The sequence below is a fragment of the Acanthochromis polyacanthus genome, chromosome 1 (genome assembly GCF_021347895.1).
Source record: "Acanthochromis polyacanthus isolate Apoly-LR-REF ecotype Palm Island chromosome 1, KAUST_Apoly_ChrSc, whole genome shotgun sequence".
NCBI classification, from domain to species: domain Eukaryota; kingdom Metazoa; phylum Chordata; class Actinopteri; family Pomacentridae; genus Acanthochromis; species Acanthochromis polyacanthus.
This window is the reverse complement of record NC_067113.1, coordinates 46,201,670-46,216,697: the sequence shown is the minus strand read 5'-3', so window position 1 is coordinate 46,216,697 and position 15,028 is coordinate 46,201,670. Positions and strand designations below refer to the sequence as shown.

The window sequence follows — 15,028 nt, the reverse complement described above, 5'->3', positions numbered from 1 at the left end:
TCCCTGACCTTGCGCTGAGCACAGGTGTGTTCTGCAAGTGTACGTTATGTACGGATACCGAATCGCCTGACCTAAATATGTAGCGGGCAGCAGGAATTGATGGGACTTGAAAACATTGCCACAATTTAATCAGTTGTTCCGTCTCATTTCTGATAAGTCGGCAGTGGTGGATTTGTAGTAGGATCGCAATCATGTGATCGTCAGCAGGCAGAAAGGGTGGCATTCACTTGTTGTCATAGTTACAGTGACGCTGTGCTGCTATCTCAATGGGAAGTTCTTAACAAATCTGTGGATCCAGACTATAAGCCAAATCACTGCCAAAATCTAATGAGGTGGTCCTTGTGTCATGTCTGACCTTCCCTGAGAATTTCATCCAAATCCGTTCGTCCGTTTTTGAGTAATGTTGTGCACAGACAGAAGGAAGGAAGGAAGGAAGGAAGGAAGAAAGGAAGAAAGGAAGGAAGGATGATCACATAACTCTGCTGCGTTCTGTGGCGGAGTAATAAACAAAGTAAAACACAGGGTGGAAAAAAAAAAGACAAAAACACAATAAAGCATTTTTAAAAATTAACTTTATCGCTGTCAAATGTTTCATCATTTCAAGGACACTAGTCTAGACTTTCTCAGAAGGTATACTACATAACAAGTCTGACATATCCAGATTTTTTTTTTTTTTTTGCGCAAGCTGCCTTGATAAAACCTAAACAACCGAGCTGAGATGATGGGTATCACGATGATAGTTATTAACTTTCTCCGTTAATTTAGAAGACTGTACTAAGAAGCAGGATTTTGGATTAGCAAGATAATTTGATGTTTAAAGTTGGATTTTCAGGTCTATAATGGTGGGTCATTTCTTATCAGGGGCTAAAAACCTTCTTCTGAACTTGGTTCTACTGACCAATTGTTGTCTTGGAAAATAGCTTCAACATTCCTGGAAGATTGGTGAGCAAATAATTAAAGGGAAAGCTAAGAGTTTTAAGAGCTGCCACCAATTCCAAAGCCTTTTCACTGTTTTATATGGCTTTGGAGAGTGAGATAATCCTAAAACAGACACCGATTAAAACACTAAAGCCTTACAGCCAACTTGTTGACCTTATAAGACCTGCAGTGAGCCTACTTACCACTTTGAATTAGGTTTGGATATTCATTCTTTACTTGCTCCCAAAACCATTTAACATTCACGCAGTCTGCTTTCTCTACTGGCTTTGGCTGCAGCACCTGTGCTGTTTTCAGCTTGTATTATCATTTTAAACTGCTCAATTTGGTTTAGACTTAGAGTTTGTTCCTGTGAGAAGAATGTGACTCTACACCTGTCCATGTTTGCAGCTAGTAATCTGCTGTCAACACCACTGCTTTCATGTGATCACACTCATAGTCAGGTTTAGAAATTCTGGATGGATGTAAAGAGTTGATAAAAAAAGGTTATGTGCAACCGCTTAGATAACAAAAAGATATGCTGGGAGTGTTGATCTTGCTTCAAGCTCCAGGTTTTCTTCATTATGTCCTGTGAGGGCTCCCATAAAATAAGACATCTGATGCGCTATTTGATTCTTCTTCTACACAAAATGCACTGATGGCTAAAGTTTCACAATATCCTAAAGATAAAGACCTGAAATTCTCATCACATTATTGATTTAGAATCTGCAATATTGGACAAGTATATCAAATGGCCTTGGATTATCGATGTGTTAAAAATAAAATAAAGGTGTAAAAAATTTAACTTTGTGGTACAACTTCTCATACTTGCTCAATCAGTTATGAAAGTTCAATGAAACTCACTTTTCATATTTGCGATCAAGTATTGTATGCGTTTTGATATATGCTGACATGCAGCTACAAATGTTTAGGTAAATATCCCTAGATGACTTCCGTATGATTAATTTTTTTTGATAATATGTGCTCAAAGATGCTCAAAGACTTTTTCACCTCAACTCAGCCATAATCAGAGATTATTTAATTTATATTGCAAAATATTGCAGATTCTGATTCAATCTAATGATAACAAATACCAGAGGGAGAAAAAACACTCAGGCTTTTATCTTTTAGAGTTCCAGAGATTTTGTCATTCAAACACAGCCTCAAGTTTCAATATGTAGAGAAAAAAAAAAACACGAGCAAAATAGGATGACAGGCAATTTCTAAAAAAATGGTATCTAGCCAAGTATTCAACATATCATATACTATTTTAAATATGCAAATTTATGATATAAAAGTTTCAAATAAATCACAGATGGTCAATCAAAAAGGCCCCCGATGATTTCAGATGGAACCAGAAAAGCACTCGAGAGCGCATACCTCCGCCTTCCCGTTTGTCTGTCCGTGTGTGTGTGTGTGTGTGTGTGTGTGTGTGTGTGTGTGTGTGTGTGTGTGTGTGTGCGCGTGTGCGTGTGTGTCTGTTAACAGCATAACTCAAAAAGTCATGGACGAATTTTCACCAAATTTTCACAGGATGTCTTACTCGCCTGGCGGCCGCCTGGCTGCTATATCTCAATTGTCCTTCGACCTTCAAAAAATTCCTGGATCCAGACGGTGATTCGGATCACCTCCAAAATCAAATCGATTCTTACTCGTGCTCTTCCGGACATCCTGTAAAAATTTGGTGAGAATCCGTCCATGACTTTTTGAGTTATGCTACAGACAGACAGACTCACTCCGGTGATTACATAACCTCCTGGCAGAGGTAATAACCCACATCTAGTATTCTCTCAGCTGAGAATTTGTGTTATTCATAGTGTGTCTAGTCAGGAAAAGGAATGGTAAAGGGGTGGCAGGTTATTCAGCTTATTTAAATGACAAGCTCTTAACATAACATTGTTAGCTGTGTGTTTGGTATAATTAATCCTACTAACACACAGGTTGACATATTTTCCTTTCTCTCCAGCTACAGAGAGAAGGAACAAATTAAGGGCTAACTCAACTGTTAGCCTGTTAGCAAACGGACAGGCTAACTTGCCAAAAGGCTCAACTGTGTCTTAAACTCCAACGGTAAAGCCCCATAAGCATTTTTAAGGATAAATAGGAAAAAACTGGCTCTTACATGATGAGTGGGTCACTCTCTTAGACGGTCCCAAGGAATTTCCAGAAGAATTAGACCACTGGAGCAGAACAGAGGACACTCCGAGGTGTTTCAACTTAGCAGTTTTGAATACAGTGCCAGGGCAAAACTCCTTCCCAGGGACTGTGCTTTCAAGTGAGGCAATTTAATCCAATATTTCTTCTTTTTACAGAAGACTTTTTGAAATGTGCCAGTGAGAAAAGCACAGGTGCAAATAATATTAATTCCATGTTGCTGCACTGGCTTCAGGGTCACGGTTCTGCACAAGCTGCTCACATCGTTAATCACATCAGAAACACCTGTGCTGCTCAGAGAGGCCCAGAAATTTCCAGAAAATTCACAATTTTCATTTCAAGGAGCCCATCTTGATAACTCATGTGAATTTATTTGGTTTTAAAATTTGTTTTTTTCTTGACTTATTGTAATGCAGACAGTTTTTAGTTAAATAAGCTTGATTTTTTTTTCAGCTAAAATCATAATTTTCTGTTTTCTAAATAAATATGCCTCTAAAACTATTAGACTTTGACACAGTTGTCCCCGATTTTTCCTCTCCTCCTCCAAATGCTGAATTACAACTTTTTAAAAAAAAAAAAATCTGGAAAAAAAACAAGAATACAACCCTCTTCAAAATAAAAGCACCACTGTAGCCTTACAAAAAGTCCTATTTTTCACCTAATTTCTCATAAACATTTTATTTTAGCCAATTTTATAGAAATTCTAGGCTTGTAAGACTAATTAAAAAAAAATAGTGTGAAAGATATAACTGCAATTTCAGTGGTCACGGACACAAAAAAAATGCATGAACGGAACCAAATATTGTAAAACTTGGTTAGAAACTTAGGTGACTTTGCCTCAAAACAAAGCTTAAAAGGCATTTTCCAGACAGTTTAAACTTCTATTTTTTACATTTTTACAACAACATGCTTTGGCGCAACATCCTTGGCTTACAGTGTCCTAGTTTAGCTGTTAAAAAGTAGACGATTGGTTGTTGATTGGTTACCGTTTAACATGCAGGAGGTGCTGGTCACTTCTTTTTGCTTACACTTGGTAGTGGTACTAGGACAAAAAATGCATTGGTGTAACGAATTGTTTACATTATCTACCCAAACACAAACAAAAGTTGTGTCTGTCTAGTCGACTTTAATAATGGAGCATGATCCCAAGCTGGACTCCCACCCAGGAACGCTAAGAAACATAAAATTAACAAATCGGCTCAGATTTTCCACACATTTTACTCTAGCAATCTTATGTTTTGTCCCTCATTTTCCAACATCTCCAAATGCCAAATCACACAGTACTTTAATAAAGTTATTAAAAAAAAATGACAACAAAATCACTTCACAATAAAGCACCACTGTAGCCTCATGTAGATTGGGACGAACTTTCAGTGAAGTTCTCAATTTCAGGCAATTTCATGCTTCTGATAATGCAGAAATGTGTCAGTCAATCTATTTGTATTACATAGGGCAGTTTATTGAACTTGTAAATGAGTTAGGAGTCATTACGCATGACCTTAGTTTTTCTACACTCACAAAACCATAAAAGTTTGAACATTTATAATAATAATTTGCTGCTTCAACATTACATTCAAAGCTGTAAATTGTTATAGCTACATTTTGTTAAAAACACAATATTTACATTAATTGTAATACACAATTTTTTATATTTGGCATACTTACATTAATCTCATCATATAATTTACAGGTTCTCAAGTACTGATTAATGTGAATATTTAATCTCAAAGATTCACAACAAATCAAAAAGTAAATGAACCATACAAAAAATGAAACATACAAACAATACTAAAGCTACCCACCCCCACCTTCCTAGCAAAAAAGTGTTGCACAGAATTTAATTAATGGATATTTTTATGCCAAAAAAATTCCTCTATTTTACAAAACAGTGTGAAATCTGCCCGCCACAGAACATTTACTTCACTGGGCAATGCAAGAAGACGTGGTTGAACAGAGCAACTATTTATAGTGCAGTCAACTCACGTCCATCTCTTTAATCAAACAGAAAGTAAATCTCAACTGTACAAATATTTGACAATGATTAGTTTGTAAATATTTCTCCCACAGAATATACGTCCTCATGCGTTTTAAGGTCACTGCTGACAGTGAGAACTCCAATTACTGTTTTGTCAAATAAAGAGCTCATAATAACAGTACTGGTCATAATGCAGATGAGAAACTCGTGTTTGTGCTTGTCTGATCAGTAGATTTGAGATTAATTTGGATTTTTTGGGTAAAGTCACTTTAAAAACTTTCCTAAACATGTCTTTTCAACTGAGCATTTCCATGTTTCTTGATTCCGAGTCCCAGTTTAAAGGAAAAATGAAATTAAAAACAACTTTACAGGACACTGTTCAGTTTCCTTTGGCACGATACTTGCTAACCCACCCCAAAAATCTGTTGTCATGTACATCATGCAGGAGGAATAGGGTGTGTTCGCATAAAACAGCAATGGCTAATGCCAAATTCCACCTCCCTTTGCCTGTGTTTTGGTCCAGACTCATGATTTCATAAGTAAGTGGCTGATTTTACAGAAAGAAGGGCGTTTGAGTGGTTTGTGAAGGTGGTAATTTCCCACTGAAAAGCTTTCCAGCTGTCAAATTTACATGTGGAGTTAAACAGGCCTTAAAATTGCTGTTAATACTGTGCCAAAGTTTACCAATTTTTCATATTGCTGCATAAAAATGACCAAATATGGTCAGAATTTTAAAATCAGGCCAAACATAAGGGCATTAAAACAACTTTTAGTTTCAAATTTCACACTTTTTAGTTAGTTTGAGGTCAAATTTTGACTTTTTTGTACCATTGCTTGTGTGCACAAAACTATGGGAACACACCCTTGTCTACTACACTTCACTGAAATGCATACTCAAGGCCTCTAGCACCTTTTTTTAGCCATACAGTATACAAATATACTGAATTGTTTAAAAAAACAAACAAAAAAAACGTGCAAGACTCACAGATAAAAGACTCTGTTTCCAATACTTAAGGCAAAAACAATTCTCATATATACCAATATACATATATTTGAGATCATTACATCTATCAAAACTGTGTTTTTCTAGAGTGTTCTGGTAAACATATGTTACGACTGACCGTGGTGACCTATTGTATGTACTAGAGCTAAAAGTGCGGAATGACCAAAGTCAATGCAATGCCCTCTAGTAAATACAAAAAGAAACTCTTCTTATCTTTGTCGTTTTGTTTTGACTGCCTGTTAAGTCTATAGGCTTGTGTCTTTTATCGGGTCAGGAATGCCGAACTGATGATCACAAAAAAAGTGAGTGCCGAGTAGAAAAGTGCAAAATACGCCAGTGTGTTTTTTTTTCCTCTCCACCTCCTTCCACAAGTAGCCAGCACCTATAGCTGGGACACCTTCCTGGGCAGAGGCCTCGGTCTGGGGACCCGAGGGTCGGCGGTTCCATCCAGCTTCATGCTGCCTGTGCGGAGCTGGTGGGGTTTGGGTGGCAGGGCTGGGGGGTCCGTCTGCGGGGGGATGGAGAGGCTGTGGGGCAGCGGCACGGGCCTGCGGGGGTTGTTCCTCTCGTAGACGCTGTACGGAGGCGGCGTCTTGTTCTCCCGGCGGATCGGCTCATCCGAGCTGCTGGAGATGGAGTTGGGCAGGGTGGTGGGTGGAGGCAGCGTGTGGGGCGGGTGGTCGCCGGCGGGCAGCTCGGTGCCCGAAGCTTCCGACACACTGCAGCGACTGAGGGAGGAGATGCCGCTGCTGTAGCTGCCGGACAGAACAGGGGAGTTGGAGACCAGGCTGGCAGACTGGCACTCGGTGGGTGACGGGGTGAAAGGTGGCACAGTGGTCTAAGGAGAGACAAGAAGGGACAACAAAGCTCACATTTCATTTGTGTTTATGGTACTGATCATTGTTCAGTTTGTACTGCTTGTTCTCCATCTGTGATCCCCACCCCAACCCCTTATGCTACCCCACTCCCCCCTCATCTCCACGCTCACCCCAACCAGTTGTGGCAGATGGTCGCCTTCCCTGAGCCTGGTTCTGTCTGATTTTATATTTTTCCCCATCCCTATTTTATTTTTCTCTTTTTTGGCTCCTTCACACCGTCGCCGGCTGCTTGGGAAATCTAAAGGCTACTTTGGATTGCTGGTTTCTCTGCTCTGTTTGAAATACGGAAGGTCTGCACCTTTCCATGTTAAGTACTGTGAGGTGACACAGGTTGTGAATTCACGCTATACAGTGGTCCCTCATCAATTCGTGAAATAGCAACTATATTTATTATATATATATATATATATATTTTTTTTTTTTTATTTTTTTTTTTTTAAGGCTTTAGAAACCCTTCCCACACACCGCAGAGCAACACTATGAGCAGCAATCAGATGTCTGTGAAGTGGACAAATGCTGAATGCTGCTACACACAGGAGACAGAGGGGACTGATGCTATGGTCACTGAGCCAATCAGAGCCCAGCGCTGTACCCTACACAATTTATTTCAATTAAACATTCTTTTAATAGGTTTTAATTATTATTTTTTAAATACTGTTTTCTTTTTTAGACTACAAAATGCTTATTTTCTTTCAAAAATAATACAAATATAGCGATGGCAGAGCCATTCATGATGACTGAGCTGTTGTGCTGCAAAAAAGCTGGTAGATTAATCAATAATTAATCTTTAATAGCAGTGGTCAAGCAGTTTCTACTGTTAAATTCTTTATTATGAATACAATTGACCATTTAATTTGGAGCATTTTTAGAGGACTCAAGTGACAGAAGTAGTCAGAATACAGCCCTAAAAATTCATGCTACATTTTTTTTTTCATTTTAAACTCTTAAGGTCGAGGCTATTTTTTTGAAATTTGCACTTGAAAAACTAAATTTAGTTGACAGCTGCAAATCTGTAAAGCCAAAACGAACAACCTTGGGCTCTATGAAGAGAAGAAACTCTGATTCTCACCGTCAGTGCTGGATCTAAAAAATAACTCCAGTGAAAGTAGACATTTTTACTTCTGCCTTATCCAAACTTTAAACTGCAGGTAAGCAGTCGTATAATAATGAGTCAGTGACACTGAGGTTATTAAACCTGTTTGGAAAATTTTCAACTCCAACTCTATTGAATTTGAACAGAAATAAAACAACAAATCTTTGGCAGGCTTGTAAAAAGATCAAACAAATACACCACTGTTCAGGTGCAGATATGTCCAGGATGGAAGGAGCTATACTTGGATGGTTTGTGGCGTTTCTATCCTCAGGCTGGAAATAAAAGTCTTTTCCAAAAACAGGAAAAATAAAATCCTAGCAACTACTCTTAATACAAAGCTCTAAAAGTGAAAAAACTATTTTGTTTCCTACAACATTTCCTCTAGATTTGGTTAAATTTACAAATTCAAAGCGCAAAAAAGCACAGAAAAAAACAGCACAAAACTTTTTAAAACAGAGTTCATATTATCTCTCTCTCTAAACTTTAACATTGTGCAACGTTTCTTCTCTCATGATAGCAAACCTGCACCTGGAAACTGAAATTTCTTTTGCATATTGTTTCTAAAATATCTCGCGGCGGTCCCGATAAGCGTGTGACCGCATTGCGTGCTGCTGTCCAAAACATGCGTGCTGATCCAGCCGTATGGTCGCAACAACCAACTTTCAAAGAAGTGGAGTCAGTGAACAGATTGAGAGGGCCAGGTTTTCCACTCCATCAACCGGCCCTGTGCACCGAGACGAAAAAACACAATATGCTGCACTTCCCCCGCGACGAAAAATCCAATCGCTCATCAAAATATTTTTCTAAGCAATTACACCACGCTGCCGTTATATCTGCTGACACTTAATTGGATGTAGTGGAGTATACCGTTGATCAGTAAGGGCGTATTGTCGTTGCTATGAAGAGGGCGAACCTTTTCACATTCAGGCTGAGCGTGATGAAAATCTGTAGAATTTAATACAGTGCTGACAAGTGGTTTAAACTCCTGACCCAGTTTTCCAGAGAGACGCTCCCGCCAAATATCATTTCTACCTCTGGAGATGAGTAAGTGCAGCCCTGTCAGACTGGCACCGTGTGTTTTCCGCGGGTTCACTCCTGTCCTGGGGTTTGGTGGTCTGGTAATGGGCCCCTGGCTGCACAGACTGATGTGTGTGTTGGGCGTGTGTGCGTTCATGTGCTCGATAATGGGGCCTGCTGGAGGTCCGCAGAGGATCCGTCTCTGGCTGTGCTGTGATGGGCAGCCTGGTACTTCGCTCCAGGTCTCTTCTATTGCCACGCCGCAGACAAACGTGGCGTCGCGCCGCACACACACCAATCTGATTGACAGAGCATGCTGAGTGCCAAGCTGTCACTCACACTTTGCTATCCGGAGTTGTTTCCTCTCACTCTTTCCATTTCACACACACAAGCAGACCACACACACACACACAAACAACCACATTCTCGCTAGTTGTCACATGTAAGAAGACATCACACCTGCAACAAAGCTGGGAGCTTAGCACTGTTGCTGGTGACAAGCTTACAAAAGAAGATAGGTGCTGGCGGAAGACAAGCCTCAGTGCGCCAGTGTTTCAAAACAACTTTTTAGCCTCATTAAGAGCTCGCTCAGCGCTTAGCTAACCTTTCCTGGACCTCCTCTCCCTTCTGCAGACTGGTATTAACTACTAAGAGGCTCATTAACAACAAATCTGAACTCAGAGACAAAGCAGGAGTAATCAGTTTATGTGTAGATAAACAGAGAAAAGACTCTTTGAGGTCAGAAATATTAAAAATTTTCTTTCAACACATCCCAGTTGAAGGATGCAGCACGTAAAGGAAAAACCCCAACAAACAGGGTTGGGGCTTTGAAATTTAAATTCATTCACAAATACAAGCAGGCCGAGTTCCATTCTCCCAGAGTTTGAGTTCACATTCAGCGGATGACGGTTGGCATCTACCAGGTGTACATTCAGCTAATACGATGAATGCCCTCCAGCCAGTCCCGTTTTTGGGCCCTCATTGGGACAGCTGTGACATAAAAACTACAAAATCAGCAGCTCCGGAGCCGTTAACAGCTTCATTGAACAGTAATGCAAAGCTATCCGGTCTTTTGGTTGACACGGAGCCGGATAAAAAAACCCCGAGCTGGCAAGTAAGACGTTAGCAGGATAAAGGTCCCGAGGCTGTCGCTAAGCAAGGTCAGGCTGTCTCAGAGAGAGGAAAAAAAAACTTTAAAAGAAAAGTGAGAAACTTGGACAAAACAGAGGAAGTCAGTGGCAGAAAGAGGACCAACCTTTTGTGGTGATCTGGATGTGGGGACAGGAGACTGCGACCTCATGTTTTTAGCCGAGGAGCCTGCTGACAGGAAGAGAGGAAGGAAAAAAAGAGGACAAATTCAAATTAAGGGAGTGTTTTCTTCCATTCACCAGGATGACACGGCATGAGTCATGCAAACCTACACACAGTGGCTTAAAGCATCAATGAACCAAACAAGCGCTGATGTTCTGCTGGTCCTTTAGACCGCCTTAAGCTGCTCCTACATCCAACAGCTGCTACTGCTCTACGCAATGAGTGCAGGAAAAGAAAACGCTCCATCTGCTTGCTATGCTACTGGGCAGTGCAATACATCAGGAAACACTAGGGAATAAGTCGAGTCTGTTGCATCTGTAAAGAAGTAAATAACTAAAAACACGGCTTGAGTTGATGGTGGAGAAAACTGTTGTTGACATGAAATAACATGCACATCTCAAGGGGACTGGAAGGAAAAAAAACAATCATGGAATTGACTAGAATTTCAATTGGGAATAACTTCAAATTCCACAGAGATTTCCAAAACTTGCTGAATCTCATAACAGGAAACATCAGCGGTTAATTCAGTCGTCTTGCATGTGGATGACATTAAAAGCTGAAAGCCAGGAGACAGAAATGTTTCAGCAGGAAGGAGTGGCGAAAGAGCACCAGGTGTCAGAAGCCAGAGTGGAAAATTAGTACGACTCTTCACTGGAGGGTCTGCTGTGATCGGCCTGTTTACCTGAGTACGGTGGCCTAGGAGGGACAGGAGGGCAGAGCAATTTGCCCACAGAGTCAGAGAAGGATGGAGCGCCCTCTTTGACACTGTCTAGGCTCCAGCTACTGGGAGTTGGTCTCACTTTACAGCACAAAACATCACAAGGCACATGTCAGGTCATGGATTCAAACAGGACAGCATGAGAACACAGAAAACACAGTGGGACAATTTCAATGGATGATATGATGGCAAACATTGATTAAGAGCATTGGATTGTCACTTATTAAACTGAAAACTGGCCTCACAGCAAATGAAATACTCTGGAAACTTAATTTAGCGTGTCATGAGTGATGAAATGCAACATGATGTTTCCCTGTTGTGTCTGAGTTACAACAGTTATTACACATGACATGTATCTGTATTTCCATTTTTATTAGCGTCCTGCTGCCAAAACATGAACTGAAATAATATGACATCAGTTGTCAGAAATCGATGGTATTTACTTGGTCGTTTGCTGACTTTAAATCAAATCCAATCAGAGCAACTTCAAAGACTCCTGATTAGGATGAAGTTTTTAAATATTCCAAATATATACATAAAGATGCTATATTCAGAAAAATATTTGGTCGATCCCCAAGGGGAAATAGTTTACGTTAAAGTTGCTCCCATTCAAAGTTTCACAAATATAAACAGTTAAAATATAGATAGACATCAGCAGAAAAATATATCCTAAGAATATAAACACAATGTGCATTTTCTAAGATAATAAAATGCAAGAATACAGAGTAATAAATAGCATGTAGTTATTGCACAATGAGTGAAAATTGTACAACATATTATCTGATATTAACTTTACAAGAAAAGACGAAAGATTTGAAGCCGTCAGAAGCTTAGACCAAATTCACTGAGGGTGAATTTAAAAAATCATTTTCTAGCCTGGCATCCTGTTGTGTTCTGACCATCAAGAGAAAGTTACATAACTCTGGGACCTGCCACAGTGCACCTCCAGCGGCATTCTGTGTGTGTTGGCAGCTTATTGTGGGTCAAAGTTCCTTTTTTGTTCAGTTTGGACACAAAATGTGGAGACAATCCTAACAGTGTTTGGAACTGAGGCTCCCAAAGCAGCTCAAAAAAAGCGCAGCCCAGCAGTCCCCTGATATTTTCACAATAACAACCCGTTTCAGTCTTTTTCCTGATTCGATTTGACGAGCGAAATACTCATTCTGCTTTTATTCAGCTAAAAGTAAAGACATTTTAGCCTAGTGAAGATTTGAATCAGTTTTTTTCTTCAGCATTTTTACTTTATATGTCTTAGACTATTTAGATTTTTCTTTTGTTTTCAATTACCCGCAGTATTTACTCAAGTATTTTCTCAACTAATCCTGCTATAGAGTATTATTTGCTCGTTATGCTGGTCCTGGTGCTGTAAGTTTGTTCTGACATTTTCCAGTGTGATATCTATTTGTATGTACTAATTTTGTAATATCTTTGATCAGTTTAACCTGTTTCATCTTATTTGAATTTAAAGATGTGTATGTAGACAGATATCTATATATTTTTATTCATAAATGTACGATTTTAGCGTTTCTTTTATTTGTTGTAGATCCACAAGTTGGATGTTTACCATTGTATGTTGCATTTTAAAGCTTCAAATATATTCATCCATTTTAAAAATTAGAATACTATGTGTGTCAGCTTTTGCAACATAGTTTAAGAGCTGCAGTCATTTTTAGCTTACTTTACTTTAAACAACGACATCAGTGTCTCACAAAGAAAGTATTTTATTCTAAATATTTCACTGTACTTCCATGCTGGTACTATATAGTGGTTTTACGGGAATTAAATCTGTGAACAATCGTTGAAAATTACTATAAATTCTTTGTGCAGGACATCAGGTTCATGCTCTGCATTACTGCAACTATATTAAACTGTATTGCTTCAATGAAATAAAAATAAATTCAGATTTAATTGATGCATCCCACCTCCTCGTCCTTATTTTCAGAGGTCCTGTAGAGGATAATCTGCAATTCTATGACTTTTTTCTTCTTCATAATAGACAATATTAGTTAACATAACTGGCAGAGAGATTTTTATGTTAATGCAAGATGTTACTTAAGAATTTAACAAGCCAAGCAGCTAAACAAATTCCTGAAAAGATTATATATTTGATGCTTTTTACAGATCTAAAGCATGCAATTTAGTTCAAGTTTCTCTCTTGTTCAGCGAATCCAAGAGTTTTTTGTGTGACAGCAGGGTAATGATTTTTCCTGACTGTAAATCTTCAATAAAACAAAGGAGTGAAACTGCAACACAGATATAAAACCCACACTGTTTTTCATTATGTTTTCCAGCGAGCGGTAGATTTTAACAATACTATCTGGAGTTATAAATAAAGGCTTGGAGGCATATGATGTGACAAATGACACAGTCACAGGTTTGGTGTAAATTCTTGCACCTTTTATCATTGTTTTGTGCATAAAGGTGTCGTGCCACCATATTGTGGCGGTTTGTCTCGCTCGCGCTGCATTATTTTACAGATCACACTCGGATCATGAGGACAGTCACAAGGAAGCTTTCACATCCACATCCTCGCTCTTTATTTTAAAGGTGTTGCGTCTGCAAGCCTCTGTGTTTTGTTTTTTTTTTACAGTTTGAAAGCTGTTGTTTTGGCGCTAAAGAATAGCATTTATTGTTATTTTTCTGTCTTAATAGTACACAGAAAAACAATAAAACTGTATTTTATAATGATGATTAGGGTGTGTTGGGGTAAGCATGTCCATCATCGCTGTACTTCTGTTCCTCTTTAACCCTTGTGTTGTCCTGTGGGTCAAAACTGACCCGTTTTAAAGTTTGAAAAAGTGGAAAAAAATATATATTTTCACAATGAAACTTCTGATGTTCACATTTTCAACATTTTGGGGAAATCTTTGAACATTTTTTGGTGGAAAAAAGAAATGTTGAAAATGTTTTTTTATTAAGAACATTCACAAAAAAAACTACCAAAATCCAGCAAATTTCGCTGGATTTTGGTTGATTTTTTTGTGAATGTTCTTAAAGAAAATATTAAAAGTTTCAGTGATATATATATACATGTAATCACTTAAGATATTTTTAGGATTTTTTCGGAAGACTTTTACTTATTTTTTGAAAATATTTACAAAAATTGTATGTGCATGTTCTTAAGAGAATATTAGAAGTTTTACTGATATCTATCTATCTATCTATCTATCTATATATATATATATATATATAAATCTAATCACTTTAGATATTTTTAGGATTTTTTCAGAAGATTTTTACTCATTTTTTGAAAATATTTACTAGAATTTCTCACCAAATTTTTTTTTTTTTTAAATAAAACTTTGAAAGGAAACTTTTAAGGAATTATTGGACTTTTCTTCCTAAAATTTTTGCAAATTTTCAGAAATTTGGGGATTTTTTTGCAGAATTTTTGGATTTTTTTTCAGACAAGGGAACAATATCTTTTGGTGCCCGTAAATGAAGAAAACAGAAGAGTTAAGAACAAGCTTTGAAAAGCTTTAATCGCCACAGTGCGTTTTACATTTTTGTGTGTCTCTGTATCCTGAGGAGCTGCTGTGTGAAAACAGATGCCTCCAGTCACTGAGTGGTCAAACTGTCACAGACGCTGCATGTCTGGGCAGATGACCGCCACCACCAGCACCGTGTACAGTGGAGCCAGCATCAGTGAGTAATAACTCACCACAGTGACTGTCGCCAAGCTATCACTCAGAGGGAATCACTAGATTTGTTGGGTTTCTCTCTGTAATGCAACATCATCAGGTCGTGAACTTGCTGTGTGAAGCGTCCTGAGATGACTCGAGTTGTGACTATCTAAATAAAACTGAGCTGAAATAAGAGAGAAGCAGCTTATTGCTGCTGTAACAGAGCTGTATTACTGCACCAAAAATACTATTTTTTCTATCATTTTTGATTCAGTTAAGAAGATTTGGTTACCAGGTTGACATCTGCTATGTGTATATGTTTTAAAAACACTTGCTTCTGA

At 38.6% G+C, this 15,028-nt stretch overlaps 1 protein-coding gene across 6 annotated transcripts in view; it reads right to left on the bottom strand.

Annotated features, from left to right (window-relative positions):
- Positions 1-4,504: 4,504 nt before the first annotated feature.
- The window catches only part of dock4b (dedicator of cytokinesis 4b), a 139,933-nt gene continuing 129,409 nt past the window's right edge, over positions 4,505-15,028 (bottom strand). For 2 of the 6 annotated variants that reach the window (XM_051945529.1, XM_051945533.1), the window contains 3 exons: positions 11,029-11,145; positions 10,291-10,355; positions 4,505-6,885 (listed from right to left, as the gene is read on the bottom strand). In XM_051945529.1, coding sequence (XP_051801489.1) covers positions 6,430-6,885; positions 10,291-10,355; positions 11,029-11,145 — 638 coding nt within the window. In that variant the 3' untranslated portion in view covers positions 4,505-6,429. The remainder of the gene's footprint in view (positions 6,886-10,290; positions 10,356-11,028; positions 11,146-15,028) is intronic. The other 4 variants (XM_051945530.1, XM_051945547.1, XM_051945539.1 and 1 more) reach the window with 3 other exon arrangements.